The sequence below is a fragment of the Condylura cristata genome, unplaced genomic scaffold (genome assembly GCF_000260355.1).
Source record: "Condylura cristata isolate star-nosed mole 26May11 unplaced genomic scaffold, ConCri1.0 scaffold00022, whole genome shotgun sequence".
Classification (NCBI taxonomy): domain Eukaryota; kingdom Metazoa; phylum Chordata; class Mammalia; order Eulipotyphla; family Talpidae; genus Condylura; species Condylura cristata.
This window is the reverse complement of record NW_004567123.1, coordinates 23,842,490-23,862,049: the sequence shown is the minus strand read 5'-3', so window position 1 is coordinate 23,862,049 and position 19,560 is coordinate 23,842,490. Positions and strand designations below refer to the sequence as shown.

The following is a 19,560-nucleotide window of genomic DNA, read 5'->3' as shown; positions in this document are numbered from 1 at the left end:
GGGACAGTCTGCACAGCCGGGACAGTCTGCACAGGGTGGGACAGTCTGCACAGCCGGGACAGTCTGCACAGGCAGAGCCCTGAGGAGCCAGGGCATTCAGCACCACACAGACCTTCCCACAGGACTATTTCTTCCTAAAAGCATTGGCTGTATAGAGTTGAAGGAAAATTGATTTAAAAACAAAACCCCCGATAAACTATTCTGGTTTGGTTGAGTATTTGCCAGAGGACTGAACAAATTTTTTTCAGAACTCTAGAACTCACAGAGTCCAGTAAAACTCACACATATTAATGTCTTTTTCCAGCTTTGAAGGCAGGGGGGCCAACTGTGGTGTGACATCGAGGTGACCTATGCAGCCCCTTAACTGTGCAGGCCAGAGTGGGAGGGGGTCACTCAGGGCCCTATCTCAGCCCTGCTCCTGCCAGGCCTTTGGCCACATCCACCTTATTAACAGTTACTTGTTAGTAATGAATATAAGGATGATCCTAAATCAACTTGCTAACATTCTATTGAGCACGTCTACAAGTGGCTATGAAGTCATAAGCTTCGCATGAAACACAATCACTGTCCTAGGGAACATCAAGACGGGAAGGAAGGAAGTGAAAGGTCAGTCACAATGTACTTCACGAGACATTGGAAGAAAGTCAATGGGGGCCCGGAACTGTTGCCAGGAAACCAGCAGAGGCGCAGGCACAGGCTCAAGGCCGCACCAGATGACTGACTGGTATGTGACTGTCCTTCCCACACACACGCTTTCCCCTCCCTGAGGAGCAGTGCCATCTGGCCCCTCCCGGGTCCCGCGGCCATCACTCATCACACTGCTCTCCAGTTCCTCTGAGGGTGGTCACAACCACTGTGACGTCAGTCTTCTCAAGACACATCTCTCGCCCTCGGGAAAGGCTGTTCTCTCCCCTGAGGGCCTCCCTGCTAGAGCTCGGTTACCTCTGGCTTGCTGTCTACCACATCCACCTCGAGGCTGACTTCTGCTTGAAGGATTTTCTGCTTCGCTTGCTCCACTGCTGAGCTGAGCTTTTGTATGTAGGACTGCAGCTCTTCTGGCGAGTCCATGTTCAGCTCCATCAGAGCTTTGTGGAATTGGTCCATCTGGCCATCCTCCAGAAGCTCCTGAAAGCAAAGCAGTCAGTCTGTCCTCAGCTACCAGGGCTATCACCGACAGGATGGTGAAAGAAGCGCCTCAGAACCCCTGCAGCAGGAGAGGGCTCCCACAACGCCCCAGCTGGCCCCTCCTCAAAATCACACTTCCTGCCGATGACCCGCACAGCTGCCCTCTGCCCAGCTCCCTAGGGGAAAAGGAATCTTTGGTGAGAGACATCAGAACGTCATTACCTTTCAGGTGGCAAAGTTACGCAGAGGAGCTATGAGGGAGCTGCCTTGGAGGGGGCTGGTATGCTCTACTTCCTAATCAGGATGGCAGAACATGATTGTGAAAATCAACCCAACTGTACTCTAAGTTGTGTGCACTCTGAATCCTGTGCGCCACGCTTAAGTTAAAAATGAAACAAAGGACATTCTAAGGCAAAATTAAAGCATTAAAGTCAGAGTCCACAGCCCTTTCAGAAACACTGCTGCACGTCCTCCAAACTGATGCTACCAGCCTGCTGGACCCTGTGTGACTCAGGCGATGCAACTCACAGTGGGACGAGAGCACCTCGTTCACCCGGGAGCACCTTGCCCACCCCAGTAGGCTCGCACCTGCACATACAGCAGCCTGTCCAGTCGCTCCTGGTCAAGCTGCAGCTTCTCCTCCCGCCGACGGGCGTTGAGCTCCTGTAGCCGCCGCAGTTGCTGCTGCCGCTTCTCCTGCTTCTCCTCAGAGGTCAGAGTGCTCCCGAGGAGCTTGTTGGAAAATGGGAGCTGCATTTTGTGGACATTGTCTTCATAGTAGTCAGGGCACTGCCACTTCTGCAATTCTTCACAGAAACAAAGTTATGAAATGGGAACACTAGCCGGGAAACACCGGTGTTTCTGACCCAGTAAGGAGGAGAAAGCACTTGTCACTCAAGCTCTGACTCAGCCCAATCAATGGGAGGCAGCTATGACTCCGTCTGGACAGGATGCTCGAGGCCCGCTCTGGGAGGACTGCTGAATGGAGTCCTCCAGACAGATGTGACACCAGAAGGAAGCACGGCACGTCAGGAATGGAGAGTAACAGGTGATGAAAACCTAATGAGACACCACAGCCTGCCCCCGAGTCCTTGAAAAGATGTCAGACAACTGAAAGAACCACAAAGCGTCTGACAGGCCTCCACGTGTCAAACATCATGTTAGACCAGGACAACTGCAGGGAGCAGGGCAAAGTGGCCTCTGGGTGCTGCTCTGGAATGCCCATAATCCACAGGACATGAGGAAACGGTGATGCTAAGCAGACATACGAAGCATGTTTATGTAATCTCTAGGACAGCCTCTTAAAAACATCAGCTAGAGCAAAAAACACAGTGCATAAATGAAAATAGAACAGCAAATAATTTAAATTTCCAAATAACCCAAAAAGAGGGCAGAGAGGGAAACAGGAACAGCAAAGAAGGCGCAGAACAGACAATTAGACGAGCCCTGAACCCAAGCCCAGGAATGATGCATGAATGTGAACGTCCTAACATGCCCATTAAAGGATAAAGATTGAGAGATGCTGTAAAAAACAAAACCCTAAGATTAATGAAGGTGATGATGCAGGCACCACGGAAAAGAGAGCTGGAAGGGCAATATTAAGTCCAACTGGACTTCAAAGCAGAAATCACCAAGGCCACAAAGGGACACCGGTAATGAGAAAGGTCGCTCTGCCAAGAAGGCACGGGATGCTCACTGCACACCCACTAAAGAGACCAGACACCTCAGAGCAAAACTGACAGAAGAAACAGGAAAATTCGCAATTATCCCTCGAGACTGAACACTCACAACCAGTAGAGCTATGAAATAAACAGGGGTCGAAAGGAGCAGCCGTCAACCAGGCCAGGCGACAGCAGAGACTGTGCCGCCCAGCCACACCAGAGTCCACACTGCGTTCACATGTGCATGGAGCATGTGCTAAGGCAGCCCTTGCCTGGGTCATAAAATAAACCTGCACAAGCTTAAATGACATCAGACAAAGAAGTCCCAGGGCCATGATGGAATTAAACAAGAAATAAGGAATAACAGGAAGATCCCCAAAGACTTGGATATAGAACAACACATTTCTAAATAATCGAATGGCTCAAAAAAGAAGTCTTCAGGAAAATTAGAAAAATATCTGAATTCAAGAAAAATGAAAATGTAACATCAAAAACTGTGGAATTCAGATTAAACGTTTATCTAAATAGATTAGAAAAAGAGAACAAGGTAAACCTAAAGCAAGGAAATAAAAAGAAAAAAATCAGAGATTACCTGAAGTCTTATGTCTATGAAAATAATTGAATTCATAGTTTAAAGGCTTCAGAAGAAGAATTCTCTAGGCTCAAAGTTTCACTAGAGAATTCTACCAAATATTTTAAAAAATATATCAGTCAGGGCCCTCCCTGGTGGCGCAGCAGGTTAAAGCACAGCACCAAGAAGCTTAAGCCACTTCCTCATGAGTTCGATCCCGCCTGCCCCGAGGTGACCCACAAGGCACGGCAGACCTCTCCTGACCCACCCGCTGCTCCCCTCAGCAGTGTACTTCGTCAGTCGGCCTGTCTGCTCCTCACTTTGTCCCTGGTGAATCCTCTCACCCTCCCCATCTCTGGCCTGTACCCCAGTTCTGTATGCATAAATAAATAAATCTTTAAACAAAAAAAAGGAAAATTTAAAAAAAAATGTCAGTCATTTACTAGATCTTTTCTGGAATATAAACCCTCTAACAAGACCAGCATCACTCTGACACCAAAACCAGACAGATACGATGCAAGGAAACTATAGCTCAATATCCCTCGTGAACAGAGATATAAAATCCCACAAAATATTATCCAGCAATATAAAAAAAGAATAATATAAATGATAAAGTGGAGCTTAAAAAAAAAATCAAAACTAGCATTCAGTATTCAAAAGCAGTCACAAACTCCACAAGAACTATCCAAAAGTAAACAGACCACGGATTGTATCAATTGATGTGGGAAAAAACATTTCACAAAATTCAAATCAATTCATGATTAAAATGTTCAGTAGAGCCAGAATCGGAAGGAAACACGCTCAACTTGATAAATGGCATCTGCAAACACTCCAAGGTACCTCATCTCCCCACAGAGCTGCTCCCCCTACCCCAAGTCAGGAACTGGGAACAATCAAGGGTGCCAGCTCTCCTATTCAACTCTGTACTGGGAGTCTGAGTCAGTGCAGAAAGGCAAGAAAAATAAGACTCCAACAGACTGGAAAAGAAGAACTAAAACTGTTCCTTATTTATGGATGACATGTCAACACAGAAAATTCCCCAAGGAATCTACAGAAAAGCTAGAATAAACTTAGAAAGATCACAGAATACGGGATTAACACACAAAAATGAATTGCATTTCAATACACTAGCAATGAGCAACCACACACTGAAATTGAAAAATAAGCACTTGGGCATTAATCCAATAAAGCAATTATATCTACAAGGTAAAAACAAAATGCCCACTCAAAAGCCACCGCGAAGGTCTCATTACCTGCTATATAATCCTCAGCGACGTAGCTGTGCTCGTGCAGGATCTCCTCCATGCGGCTCGGCGTGATGGCCGCCAGGTGCCCAGGGTACTTCAGCTGGAGGAGACGCTGGAGGTAGCCAGCTGCTTGGCTGCCTCCAAGGTTGATGCGCTTGCAGTTTTTAGCATCTAACCTATCACCAAGGAACAGAAAGGAACCCTGAAATTATAGGCACCACAAATAAGAGAACCTTGAGGGGGGAAAAGGGGAACTTGATGTAGAAAAATGGGGAACATTTAAGCCTTACAACTGGAAGGGACTGTACAGTGCCTTTGCTCCAGCGGCTCACCCTATGCTGGACTCCGAGTCCGCCCAGAAAAGGCCCTCTAACTTCTGCCAAGTGTCTCAGAAGGAAGCGAGGTTCAATGGGAAAACACAGACTCTAAAGTCAGACCCTATGGCCTTGTCATGGGTTCCTCACTGTGGCCCTGGGACCAAGTATCCTCCAACTGGTGGGGGAAAGTGTTAAACATGCCAATTCCCAGGGCTCATTTGTTCTGGGGTGGGCCTGAGAATATTCCTTTTAAGGAGCTTCCCAAGAAACTCTAGGGTAACCCAGTTTAAGAACCTTCCCCCCAAACACTCCAAGAGAAGTGAACACATGAAGTAACTGCACACATGTGGGCTTATTGCAGCTAAGAGGATCAGATCCCACGCACATGAACTGAAGGCGACAAGAATTCAAATAATTATTTCCTAGTGTGAGAAAGTGAGCAGTAAAGCACTGAACTTGCTGTTAAAATGTCACTGCTGTATCACAACTCACCAGCAGATGCCAGCAGAGAACAGACTATGTTCCAACCTAATCATTTCTTAGCTTTCAGGTAAAAAAAAAAATTCTCTCAAAATAGCATAAAAATAACGTGAGGCTATTTTTAGCTTCTGCATATTTTGTTTACATAAATAGCAAACTCCATTCCCCAGTAATGTTTGGTAATGTCTAAGAACTACTCCTTTCATAAAATACTGTAAAAACTTCAAAGAAAAAAGCCCACTACAAGTCTCGATAAAATTCAACGGCATTTATTCTGACTTAAATATTCAAATTGTTTTACAGATTATAAAGAGCCATCACTTATAACATCTCATTTCATCCTTGGCATGACCCTGAGAAGTCTATTTTTCCCAATTTTACATGTTAGGGAACTAAGTGAAGAAGTTAGGGGGCTCATCCTTGGGAGGGCTGCAACTCCAGGTATTCAACTCCAAGGCCAACTCCCTTCCTAGTATACAACCTCCTATTTAATGAGAAACCATTTCAAGAGATCACAATACTAGCCTAGTCTCCTGTCAAGCATGATAGAAATATTTTATTCAGGGCCCCCCCTAGTGGCGCAGTGGGTTAGGATGCAGCACTGCAAGCTAGCCACAGTCACTTCAGTGCAGGTTCCATCCCGGCCCTGGAGGTGACCCACATGGCACAAAAGACCTCTTCTGACCTCTCCCCCACAACCCTGCTGCTCCCTTCAGCAGTGTATTTTGTCAGTCTGCCTGTTATGCTCCTGGCTCTGTCTCTGATGAAACCTCTTCCAACCCCTGTACTTCTGGCCTGTACCCAGTTCCGTATGCATAAATATTTTTTTAAAAAGAAATATTTTATTCAGCTCAGAAATATTTAATAAGTACCTATTATGTGCCAGACACTGTACCTGCAAAGGTCTAAACCAGAGTGATTAGGGAGCTTAAAAAATAATAAAATCAAATAAGCTCTTAATTTTAAAAAGTTAATCCAAAACACAAAGATCTAAAGTAACTTTATTCAAAAATATATACTTTTATTGAGTGCTACTCCTGCAAGTGCTGTCTGTGTTAGCTATCTCACCATAAATCAGAATCATACAATTCTATTATTTTAGAATTATCAAAGACGATCTACCCCAACTCCTCCTCCTAGGAGGTCACAAAAGGAGCAAGTACAATGACTGACCCACAGTCAGGTGGGTCAGAGCTAAGCCCACAAGTGCATACAGCTCAGGACTTGCTCTTCTCACCCTACCTTTTAAGCAGGCACTTAGTGTTTCCTGAATGCTTCTCAAAGAAATACTCAAATGCCAGAAGCACAACTTACCTCCCTTCTAAGATGGGTAAAATATGTGTACACTGGTATCCAGATGAGACGATGAGCCCAGTGGAAATCAAGTTCTTTGGCTTATTGTGGTAGAAGCTGAAAAGGCTGTCGATTCCATAGGCAACCTTGGGGATCCCGTAGCACTCAAAAAGAAGCTCAGACATCATTTGTCGTGAATACAGAGGGTTGCACACAGCTTCTGTCAAAACTATGGGATGATCAACACAGCCCTACTTTGAAAGAGAAAATGGGTGATTAAAAAAATACACTTTTTAAACATGTAAGAAGCAAAATCCTTGTTGCAAGGACTGCATTTGTTTTTGCTCTTCATTCAAAAACCTGATCAGAAGCAAACTCATCTCTAATGGAAACTATTTCAGGTAAACAAAAAAGTACAGAAATTAGGGTCAATTTAAGGTTAAATCAAGCCCATCCCAACTATTAGTAATTCAGATGGGCTCCATTCAAAACTATCCGGAATCCAACTGCTTCATACCACATCCCGAATACCTCCCTCATATAATTCACCATCATCCCTGACCTCGGTTAGTCCAACAGCCTCCCCAGGCTCCCTGTTTCTACCCTAGATTCGGCATAGCAGCTATAGTGTTACTTCTGGAATATAAGCCATAGCCCTCCACCACTCAACACTCCAAGACAGCACCTATATAAACCTACAGTGTGTGAGTTGCCCCTCACTATCTCTCTGGCTTCTTCTTCCACTTACTACTCTCCTCCTCATTCTGGCCACCCTGCAATTAGAACCTGGGCACACTCCTGCCTCGGGGCCTTTTCACTGTCTGTTCCCTTGGTCTGGGTATTATGTTTCCAGATGTTCAGGTAGTTAGTTACCTCAATCATCTCCAATTCCCTGCTCAATCATCACCATCTCCGTGAGTCTTAACCTGTGATCTTATTGAAAAAAAAAAAAAAAAACCACATCCCTCTCCTTTCCTTCTAGCTTGCCATAGAATCTACCAAGTACTACTAATTCTACTGTTCATTGTGTCCTGAAAATAAAATGTCTTTCCATATTGGATCTATACACACAAAAGTTCTGTGGAGCCATCATGTGTGTATTCCAAAAGCCTGTAAAAGTGCCTATCGCAGAGCAGGGTCTCCATATGCAACTGTTAATGAGTGAATACATGCTCAATAAAATAAAGCCATTGTTGTTCCTAACTGCTATGGTCCAAACTCCTAGCACAGGACTTACACACCTTAGGTTCTTTTTACCCGATCGAAGGACTACATGACAAGCAGACACTGGAGTGACTACCTCTGGGAGGGCAGACAGGAGAACACAGAACCGCCCGCCTCCCCTCAAGTCCAGCCATCCCCGCCCTTCACCTGTGAGGAGACCCCCAGGTGCTGGAAGCTGTAGTCAAGCAACAGCTCCTGCAGCTCCAGGTTGACCGGTACGTTGCGGTCGAAGGGCGAACGCAGCATCCAGCGCAGAGGCTCCAAGCTACCCAAGGCGTTGCCCACCTGCGGGCCTGCCCCGCCCCGAGCCCCGCCACGCCCGCGGGCGCACACTGCGCGGAACTGCAAGCGCGGCTCGGGGCCGGGGTCCGGACCTGGGCATGCCCAGCCGGCACGAGCCTGGAACGATCCATTGTCCAGCACCAGCGGTACTGGCAGTGGCCCATGTGCGACCGGGCCGGCCTCTAGCACCGGATCCGGCGCGGCACGAACGTCGCGGAACTGGAACACATTCGCCGCCAGGCCGGCTGCACTGGCCGCCGCCATGTTGGAACGCGCGCTGGCCCCGCCCCCCGCCGCAGCGTCCGCCCCGACGGCGCGACGCCCCGCCCCCGCGCGTAACGGGAAGCTACAATCTCCCCTCGCTTAGCCCGGTCGGCCTCTACTTCTGGAACTCGCCCCTCTTGACCCCTTGGAGATCGCCAGGCCCGGGCCGCTCAGCGAAGTCCTGTGCGGTTGCTAGATCTCGCCCCCCGGAGCTGGCCTGGCCATGTCCCTTCACGCTGGCCGGGGCTCCGCACCAGCAAGCCCCGCCCCCAATGCGTCAAGCCACCAGGGCCCGCCCCTTCCTGGTCTCCGCTGTGGGTACCTGCTCCGTGGAGCCCGCCTTTTCGCCTAGCCACGCCTATTTCTGAGTTACTCTCCTTCAAACGCCCTTGGCTCCTCCTCCCCGCAATTACGTCGCCCCTAGAGTGGCTGTCTAGGATATCCCAAGTCTGGGATACCGATTATGGTCAATTACTTGACTCGGGAGCTCGTTAAGCTGGTCTGTTCATTTTGTGAAAATTCATCAAGCTGTCCTCTTAGGATCTGTGCACTTTTCTGCATGTATGTGATATTTCATCAAACAATATGTTTTAAAATAAATTTGTTAACTATGACTTCGCACTGTGACCTCACTCAGAAAAAGAAGCCAATTGTTTCTCAAATATATATTTTTTACTTCCTTGTAGAGGCATTAACGCCTCATCGCGGTCATTTTGTTTGGTGTGATCACGTGACTAATTTCTGGCCCTATGGGATGGAAGTGGAGGTATTGTGACACCTCTCCCTCCTAGGATTAGCTCTAACCGGATTGGCCAACACTCCCTGTACCACTTTGCCTTTTCCATTTTAAAAGGGGATAACAGGAATTATAGCAGCTGTTTTCACTCTACTTTCCAACTCTTGAGCAGTTAATTTTTGAGAAATAAAATCAAGTTAATTATAAAAAGTGGCTCTGAATAAACATCCTTAGCAAGAGGTTAAACCCCAAATCTTTCTCAAGAACCGCTATGGATGCTTACATGTCAGATTGGGAGCCAGCCTAGTGACTAAATCAGATTAAGGATGGTGTCTTTCAACACAAGCCCATCACCTGACATGGGAATCCCAGACATCTGAAGATACCCATCATTAAACTGAGAAAACAGGGACAAACAGAACACAGAAGCCAGTAAATACAAGTGATTGTAAGTTAAGGACTACGTCCAGTATATTAACATGGGAAAATCTCCCAGCTATACATTTAAAAGAAATAAGTGAAAGCAGTACTGTGTATAATGAATTCCCTTTAAGAAAGCAGGGAAGGAAAGGAACAATCTATGGTTTTTCTTGTATTTTCACGCAGATAAACAAGAAAGGGTTTATCTGTAAAGGGAGGGGACCATGTGGGTGGGTCAGGTGTAGAGACTTATCACTCCATACATTTTTATGTGCTTTTAGTTTAACAGCCATGTGACTATGTTACTTTTTTCAGAGGAAAAAAAAAAGGACTAGCACAGGTGAGGTAGATTGGATTATTGTTGTGAATTCTTCACTCTTCTATACTACTAATAATAATATACATCCACTGTCTAATTTTATAGAGCCTCTCACTATAGATTTTGATATTGGACTTGGCTATGTGACTTGCTTTAGTCAATGGACTATTAACTAAGTGTGTTAACTAAAGCAAAAGCTTTAAATGTGTCTGTGTATTTTAAACTGCTTTCTCATACTCCTGCTGTCATAAAAACATGCCCCAAGTCTAAAGATGATGGAGCACATCTGAATCCAAACTGCAGCCTGGAGCCCAGTCCAGACAGTAATTTAAAGTTGGACTGTCCTGTGGACCCATGAACAAGAAAAATACTTATTCTTATAATCCACTGAAATCTGGGGTATTATGCAGCATTATTACAGAAAAAAAGCTGACTAATATACTAAATCCAGTCTACTTTCTGCGTGATGGAAATATTTACAGTCTGTGATGACTAGGCAATAGCCACTAACCACAATTAACCATCAAGAACTTAAAATGTAGTGAAGCTGAGAAACTGATATTTTATTTTTAATGGCCATTTGTGACTGGTGGCTGTTCTGCTGCACAACGTAGCACTAGACAAATGTTTGGCTGTAATTATTTGCCCAGAGAAAGCACAAAGAAGTTGAATATTCACTGTTCATGGATTGGAAGAATAAACATTTTTAAAATGACCAGATTACCTAAAGTAATATAGATTCAATCCAATACCTATTAAAATCCCAGTAGAATTTTTCAAGGAGACAAAACAAACCATTCTAAACTTTGTAGAACCACAAAAGACCCAAAGTAACCAAAGCAATCCAGGAAGAAAAGAAGAAAATGGGAGTATTCTATGCCCAACTTCACACTATACTACGAAGTGACAGCAGTATGGTATTGGAGCAAAAGAGACACATAAACTTAAGGTACAAAACTGACAGCCAGAAATGAACCCACACACACGTGAACAGCTAATGTAAGACAAAAGAGTCAGTACCATACAATAGAGAAAAGAAAGCCTCTTCAACACATGGCATTGGGAAATTTGTACAGTCACATGAAAAAAGTGAAACTAGATCATTAAAGTGAACCTAGATACACCAATCAGGAAAATTAACTTAAAATGGTCTAAGGATTCGTATTAAGACCAAAGCCATAAAATACAGAGAAGAAAACAGATGCTAAACTCCTGGACAGCATCCTCCGATGATAGATGAGTGACTTGCGTATAGAAGTGGTGGTAAAATATACTCAGTGGATTACTACTCAGCTATCTAAAAAGTGAAATCTTGCCTTTGGGGACAATATGGATGGAATGTGAAATGATTACACTAAGCAAAATAAATCAGAAAATGAAAAACAATTACTGGATGGTTTCAAACATCTGTGGAATATAAACAACCAAAGGGGGAAAACTGGCAAGATACAATAATAATAATTCATGCATTTTGTGAAAATCATGATGAATACCAGAGGGGAAAAGGGAGACAGGTGTGGAAGCAAAGGACAGAGGTCAATGTGATAGTGTGATGCGCTGGAACTTCAGTGATGGACTAGTGGACATATGCACATACTGAGGTGTGGAGCTGTGTCCCATATGTTTTGTGAACATATGATAAATCAATAAAAAATGATCACCACCAAAAAAAAAAAAATCAGAAGCTAACTGTATTAGCTTCCTAGGGCTACTGCAACAAAGCATATAATATGACTCAATGCAATAGAAATGTATTTTCTCACCCTTCTGGCTGCTACAAGTTCAAAACCAAGGTGTCACCATGGCTATGTTCTTCCTAAAGTCTTCCAAGGAGAATTTATTCCATGTCTTTCTTTTGACTTCTCTTTTTGCAATTGTTGGCTTGGAGAAGAGTCACAACATTCTCTGTTGGGGGGCATTCTCCCTATGTCCCCTTTCTGTGTCAGCATCTCATTCTTGTAAGGACAAATCATACTGGATTAAGCCCCCCCCCCACCTCGGTATGTCTAATTACATTTGTGCATTTGCAACAACCATTTTTTCCAGAGGTTACATTAACAGGTACAGAAGTTAAAGACTTCAAAATATCTTTTTGAAACGCGCAGTTTCGATCCTTAACACCTATTACGTTTTGAGGGAATAATATTCCTTAAGAAAATAAGTCTGGATTCCCAGTTTTTCAAGAATTTGACCCCTAAGGTAGCTATAATCCTCAACTTGCACCAGGATGCAACGCTGATGCCCAGTCTGTGCCCCAAGGAGAGAAGGTTCTGCCAGATACCCAGCGGATAAGAAGAAAACTTCTCAGAGGGCAAAGCCAAGAGCCACTCATGTTATCAGTTACTTCAAATTTCCCTGTTTAACTTAGCATCCTGCTCTATTGGGGGAGGGGGTGGCGGGAGAGGGGGACGACCAAACACCGAGGACCTGGAATGAAACACCGGAGATAGGCAGTGTTTATCAACTGGAGGGATGAGGGGGCGGGTGGGAGGATAAAAGGAGGCAATAAGTACTTAGGAATCTGGGGTGTGCGGGGAAGCGAAGACCCACATTCAGAGGCTGTGAACCTTTCTCGCAGGACCGCAGCTGGCGCTCTCACCGCTGGGGGGCGAGGCGCGGCCGCTCGGGTCTGAGCGGTGGGGCATCCAAGATTCCTCCGAAGTACAAAAATATTGTCGGCTCGGGGCCCGGGTCCCAAGGCGCTGTGCTGGGTACACCGACACAGGGTTGTTGCCGACGCCAGAGGGCTAGCTTGCAGGGTCCACGGCGCGTCTCGTCACGATTAACTGTAAGAAACTGGAACTGATGGAATCCCGAGGTCCAGAAGCAGATTTGACCCCCGACAGACCTTGCAGGGTTTGTCAGCTTCCAGGACGTCGAGCTCACTGCAAATCAGAGCTGAAGAGGTTTTCCTCTCAACTTCTATCCGTGCACTTTGGTGTTGGGTAGGGTGGGGGTCTGCCTGGCGACCAGTGACCTACAGACGAGGATGCAGTTTCCTTTGGTAGAGAGCCTTAGGAGACGGTCTACCACCCCACCCCGCCCCTCTGGGATCCCCCTGGAAGTTGAGCACAAAGCCCGGAGATAGGATTTAGTGGAACGGGTCCAGGAGAGAGGGTGGGGGAGGCGGGCAGCCTCTGCTTGCAGCCAGCCTGCTAAATCACTTGTCCTTTTAATGAAGGGAAGGATGGGGCTGGTGCAACGTGAAGGTCCCACCTTCCTTTCCACTGCTGAAGTCCACCGTTCCCGGTGACACTCTGCTCTGACTCTGAGGGCACCGAAGAATTCGAGAACCTGCTGAGGAGCTGTGGGAGCCCGGGCAGGGGGGAGGTCGGTCAACTCCCAGGCCTGGGAGATCTCAGTGAGTGTGTAGGAAGCGGGGAGAGGACGTCCGGATGATTCTCTGGACAGCTCCTAACTCTAACCGCTAGACAATGGTGAGAAAGCTGTGGGGGTTAGGTGAATGACAATGGATACCTCAAATAGCCTGTTTAAATGGTTAAGGCTGTGGTTTGCCTAAGGCACTGGGTCTTGGCCCTTTTCTGCACCTGCTGCTTCTGTGGCTACGGAGTCCTAGTGGTGTGAGGTCGCCTCACTTGCAGGCATGCCCACACGATGCTCTATGAGTGTGCACACACACAGCCTTCTCTCATCCTATGGCAAATTTTCACATAGGCCTGCCCTCCCTTCTCTGGCTCTCTCTCCCAGTCATCTATCTGTGACACATAGGTAGGAAGAAATGGTGCCTTAGACATTTTCTGGTTCTTTCCGAACAAAGACAGCACCTGGAGATATGGTTTCAAACGAGGCCTCTGCCTTGGTGGTGGAGACCTAGGATCTTCCTTGTGATTCCTGTCGCTGTGAAGAGGACCCCCGGGATGCACATTAGCCCCTCTGGTTCCTGGCTAGCATCCCTGAGGTGCCTGAGGACAGAGTCCAATAGCCCCCGGGGACTGGCCCTCGGGAGGAGGCGGTGGGCTGGAGTCAGATTTGCACCAAGAGAGGACTGGAAAGGGTTAGGATGCAGCACTGCAAGCTAACCACAGCTGATTCAGTGTGAGTTCAATCCCTGGCCCTGGAGGTGATCCACATGGCCAGCAGACCTTTCCTGTCTCACCTGCTGCTCCCCTCAGCAGTGTAATTAGTCCATCTGCCTGTTCTTCTCCTCCCTCTATCTCTGGTGAATCTTCTCACTGCCCCTGCACCTCTGGTCTGTACCCCAGTTCTATATGCATAAATAAATAAAACTTAAAAAAAAAGGTCTATAAGAAAAAAAAAAGAAAGGACTGGAACCTCTGGGTAATTCAAACAAAGGAATTATTCCCAAGGTGGGTAGGTAATTCTCCACAAATTGGCAAAGAGGTCTCTCAAAGGAGGATGAGTGCAAATGGCTGGCAGTTAATTCACAAGGGCCAGATCTGTTTATTTGTAAGGGGCCCAGGAAATACACAATTTCTGCTGACTCTATATAGTACTCTTCACAGAGGGGAGGTGGAGTGGTGGGTTTCCTTACTGCCCTCTCTAGTCAGTAAGTTCCAACAAGTCAGGATTGTCTACAAATGTCTGTTGAGCAAATGCACAGAGCTTTTATATATAACTTCTCTCTCTAAGAATTAGAAGTTGAGAGAATCCCCTGAATTTTAAGATGACTCCATCCCTAGGAAGGGAAAGCTTCAAAACAAACCTTGTCCTGGTGACCCAGCGCAGAGACCAGAGCCACACCACTCTCTATACCGGCAGCTCCTTTCCTGGCGTCTCCCAAGCATCTCCAGCGCCTTCTCTGGGGGTGCCCAGCCTGAGCTCTCTGCAGCTTTCCGGGAGCCCTTTGCTACGGCTGCTCCTCCACCTTCACCTGGCTGGACTGTAGCGAGTACTCTGGCTCTCCAGCGAGGGGATCCCCAGCGCGAAAAGGCAGAACTGACACGAGGCAGCGGGCACCTTTTGTGACGTCTTTATTTGCGGATATTATTATGCACCGCACTCTAAATTAGAGATAGATTTTTTTTCTGATATACATTTCATCTTATTCACCACGAGCACACCACACGCACAGTAGAACAGTTCCACAACCTGATAAATTGCACAAGATGAGTTTGAATTCCTGAAAACCGGCAGGCAAGACGGCCCACCTAGGCTCCTCCTCTCCCTGCTCTGCAGAAGGAAATCGCCACCCGAAACGGATTACCCCGGCCTGCCTTCCCCGCCGCAGGGTTGAGATGTCTCGGAAATGGGAAGCACTCTCGTTGGAAATGGCTGGACGCAGCAGATTCCGAGCACTGGATGACTGTGAAATGTCCCCCCTCCCCAAGGTCAAGTTTTTGCGCCTGCGGCTGCTCCCCTTCCTCTCCCTCCCTTCCCACACCCTCGGTGACTGGGACCAAAGTGTCGGGGCCCCTCCTGGATGGACAGAAATCCCCGCCCACAAATGCGCCCCCACCTCCCCCGAAACCTCGGGGTTGTGGAAACAACAGAAACGCAGACGCGATGGATTGTGGATCCCTATCCCCTCCCACCCACCCCCCATCCCCAATAATCAGAAACTAGGAACCGGAGATGTTTAAAGCTCGGCTTCCCGAGCGCCGCGGCCGGGAGAGCGGGGCTGGTGGGGTGGGGGGAGGGTGGGGAGGGAGAGCGGGAGAACGCTGGAGCGGGCCCGGCTGGCCTGGGCGGCGCTAGTCCTCCGAGTTGGTTCGGTAGGCCTCGATGAGCCCCTCGAGCGAGTGCACGAAACCAGACACGCTGCAGATGCCGCCGATGACGAAGATGGCGACGTCGAAGAAGACTTGATGCCACAGCAGCTTACGCCAGAGCAGTCGAAGGTGGAAGAGGCTGGGCAGCAGGAAGCAGAGGCCCGCGCCGGTGAGGCTGCCGGTGAGACCCATGAGTAGGGCGAAGTGTGGCACGTAGATGGCCATGAGCAGCGTGAAGACCACCAGGGCGCAGCGCAGCGTCAGCCCCCACGATTTGAGGCGCCCGTCGCCACCGTAGCACGCAGGGAAGAAAGCCCGGCTGCCTTCCTGGAAGAGGGACTTCTCCAGCACCTCGACCGCTGCGAAGAAGGGCAGTGGATAGGACAGCAGCGCCTTGGCCACCAGGAAGATGTTGACCACAGCGCGGATGGAGCCGGGCAGGTTATCGGTGATGACCTCTTTGGTTTCGTCGGCCCAGGTGAGGTAGGCCACCAACGCGAAGAGGCCTTTCAGCACGCAGGCTGCGATGTGCGTCCAGTTCATCATGCAGTGAAACTCGCTGGGCTGCTGCATGTTGCCCTCCAGCGAAGGCAGGAAGATCTGCGACGTGTAGCTGAACACGATGATGCCGATGGAGATGGGAAACTTCTTGACGTCGATGTAGAATTTGACCTTCTCCCAGGCCCAGTCACGCGCCCGCGACAGACAGTAGGCGATTACCAGGATGTTGATGACGAAGTGAGCCAAAGTACACAGCAGGCTGAATTTGGACACGGCCTTGAGGTTCTTAAGGAAGGCGCAGGGCAGAAGCACCGCTGTGGCGATGATGGACCAGGACTTCTGCGACACGGGCAGCCCCGGGAAGCTGTTGTACATGAGGTTGCCGCTGACCACCACGTAGAGGATGCAAGTCATCACCAGCTCGATGATCTGTGCCACGTTCACCACGCGGCCGCCCAGAGTGGGGAAGCGCGGAGCGCAGCACGCGTTGGCAATGGCCACGTAGGAGTCCCGCACGCGCACCACCTCGCCGTCCTCGTTCTCCTCGTACAGACAGGCGATGAGGATCTTGCCGGTGTAGCAGCATACAACGGCGGCGAAGATGATAAGGAACAACCCCAGGTAGCCGCCGTGCAAGATGGCATAAGGCAGACCCAGCACGAACATACCCTGCGGGGCAGAGAGCAGCCAGGGGCGGGTGTTCAGCAGAGTCCGCGGGGCACCGAGGGTCGGGGGAGGTGGCTTACAGCGATAGCCTGAAGGGGGCGCTGAGTGAGACTTTGGTCTAAACCTTTGACTGACGAGACTGGAGAATGGAGTGGGGGTAGAGGGAGGCCGAATGGGGAGCACAGGTGTTGAAAGACAGAGAATGGGGTGTTTAAGGCCGGACTGAGAGGGAACGGTGCCTCAAGGGCTGGGAGATGGGGGGATGGGTAATGTTTGGGGGGTGATTCCCCAGGACTAAGGAGGAGACAGAGGGGAAGGTGGAGGTGGGACCTGAAGAGGTTTAGAGGTGTAAGATGGGGGGATGAGGTCAGCTCGAGGAGGGGGGGTAATGTTTGGGGGGTCATTCCCCAGGACTAAGGAGGAGACAGGAAGGGGAAGGTGGAGGTGGGACCTGAAGAGGTTTAGAGGTGTGGAGCGCTGGGGCTGAGCCACTAGGAAGAGGGGGCACGGAGTTTAAGGAGGAACTGGAATGGGTGTAGGGAGGTTACTGAAGGAACCGGTGGGCTGAAGGGCCAACACAGAGGTGCCGGGGGAGATGTGGATGGGTGAAAGTGAGACTGGGGAGGGCAGAGTCCGATGTAGGGAGTTTTAGGGCTGGGCCAGAGTCGTCAGAGAATCCCCAGGAAGGGTAGATTAAGCAAGCCAGGTACCCGCGTAGACAATGCCAGTTCTGTTACCGGCGAAATCAAGCAGGAACCTAGGACTGAGGAGCCAGCGGCAGAGCTGTGAAAGGAGGGTTAGAATCCACATGGGAAAGAACTGATAACGAAATTCGGGGGTCCTGATTCCTCTAGGCCTCCAGCATCCTCACCCGGGTCTCTATAGGCCTACTGAACTGGCCCTTCCCAAAATCTGCGGTGCGGCAAACCAGGGGACACGTCCCGAACCCCAGCCGACACTCGGTGGCCTCACCAGGTCAACAGCCAGGGCACCACGGGTATGGTCCCTTAGTTCGCACCCCGAGCGGCCCCCCCCCCCCGCAGAGCCCTGATCCCTGAGGAACCCGCCAGCTCCCAGGAAATCCACGTCCTGCGCCACAACGAGCGTGCACTCTGGGGACCCGGGGGGAGCCCAGCCGCTGGGCCTGCGGGCTTCTCCCAGCGGGCTTCTCGGACTGAGACTTCCTCTGCTTGGCGAGCCCCCGCCTTCCCACCTCAGCCAGCTCCTGGGGTCGTTGTGCCCACTCCAAACCCTCTCCGGGCCAGCCAGGCGCCGCCTGGTGGGGGATTGGGAGTAGGGATGAAGGGGGGGATCTGGGTGGGAGGGGGGTGCTGCAGGAGGTTCTGAGTATCTCGCTGTGGCTTCACTGGAAGAGAAGCTGGTTGCCTTTTTGCGGTGCAACCGGGATTTCGAACGAGACGGATGAATCTGTACATTGGAGGTGCTGAGGTGCCACAGACTACCTGCGGGGTAGGTGCACAAGCGAGCGTGCAGTTTGTGTATGCTTATATGTCCCCTGCAGGGCTGGACCCGAGGGAGAGGGCCCAATCCTGTCTGCATACTCTGCCTGTAGGGGTGTATTGTGTTCAAACGGGGCTGTGTGTGTTTGGTATGTAAAGGTATGTGCTGCTGTTGTGAGAGGGAAGACATAGTGATGTAGGAAGGTGACTTTTGGGGGTAATCCTATCCAATTCTGATAGATGCAGGTTATGTGCACTTGTGCCCCCATGTTTATTTGTGGGGAAGGGGGGAGTGGGCATGCGAGTCTGCCTGTGTGCCAGGTATGGTATTCGGTGTGTGCATGGGAGAAGGAGATTCCCAGCTTAACGATATGGCCTTCTCTCCAGAGAATGCAGTTGTGAATCCATTCCGAAATCCCAGGGCCACTGATCCGTCCAATCCTGATTTTCTTTCTCCCTCACCCCTCCTTTCCCCCCTCTCCCCCCCTCCCTTTTGCGGGGTCTCAGGGTTCCTGTCACTGGCAAAATCTCAGCCTAGCAGTCTTGCAGCTAAGGTGGCCTAGGGGTTGGGTTTCCGCACCAGAGATGCAGCTGGGGGTGTAGATCCCCATGGTGGCCCGAGATCAAAGGGGAACGGGGACCTTCAGGTTGTAAGGGGACTGAGGATAACCCATTGCACAGAGCTGGAGGGGTGGGGTGGGGGTGGCAGGTAGAGTTGGGGACCCCGGGCTCACCTGGATAGCGTTGGTCACGTTCCAGCCCGCCTCCCACGCCGTGATCTTGGGCTTGTCTTGTCCCCCGAACTCGCCACCAGCCCCCATGGCCTGATCCTTGGAACCCGAGGGCGGCAGGGGCGCGCCGCCCCCGCGCTGGTAATGGATATCTCCTTCGACGGGCGGTTCGGCGCCCTCGTCCCCGCCGGGCTCGCCCTCCGTCTTCAGGATGTCCATCTGCAGGCCCTGACGGTGCTCAAAGTCGAGGTCGTCGCAATGCGCGAAGCCCACCGCCTCCTCATCGGTGGCCGCCTGAAAACCCATCCTGGCAAACATGCCGCTCACCTTGGCCTGGGACTTGTTGGACACGGAGGTGGCCACATTGGACAGCTTGCTGCGGAGCAGGGTGGCCATGACGGCGGCGGGGCCCGAGGAAAGGACAGGAGGGTCTGGGGACGCGGGAGACGCGCGGCAAGGCGGCGAGGTCTGGGGGGACGCGAGGTCGCTATCTCCGCTCGCTTTCTGTCCGGCGCCCCGGGGCTCGCAGGCTCATGACCCCCTCGGCGGGCGGTAGTGGCTAGCTCAGGGCCC

At 49.8% G+C, this 19,560-nt stretch overlaps 2 protein-coding genes across 2 annotated transcripts in view; both read right to left on the bottom strand.

Moving 5' to 3' along the window:
• The window catches only part of ACTR5 (ARP5 actin-related protein 5 homolog (yeast)), a 17,578-nt gene extending 9,114 nt beyond the window's left edge, over nt 1-8,464 (bottom strand). The window contains exons 1-5 of the mRNA XM_004687011.2: nt 8,066-8,464; nt 6,716-6,945; nt 4,611-4,780; nt 1,714-1,931; nt 943-1,125 (exon numbers count right to left, since the gene is read on the bottom strand). Coding sequence (XP_004687068.1) covers nt 943-1,125; nt 1,714-1,931; nt 4,611-4,780; nt 6,716-6,945; nt 8,066-8,464 — 1,200 coding nt within the window. The remainder of the gene's footprint in view (nt 1-942; nt 1,126-1,713; nt 1,932-4,610; nt 4,781-6,715; nt 6,946-8,065) is intronic.
• Nucleotides 8,465-14,879: 6,415 nt separating this feature from the next.
• Nucleotides 14,880-19,558, bottom strand: SLC32A1 (solute carrier family 32 (GABA vesicular transporter), member 1). Its single transcript, XM_004687377.1, has 2 exons — nt 18,991-19,558; nt 14,880-16,799 (listed from the first exon to the last, which is right to left on the bottom strand). The coding sequence occupies exons 1-2, from the start codon at nt 19,381-19,383 to the stop codon at nt 15,612-15,614; spliced, it is 1,581 nt and encodes a 526-aa protein (XP_004687434.1). The 5' UTR covers nt 19,384-19,558; the 3' UTR covers nt 14,880-15,611.
• Between the last annotated feature and the right edge of the window lie 2 nt (nt 19,559-19,560).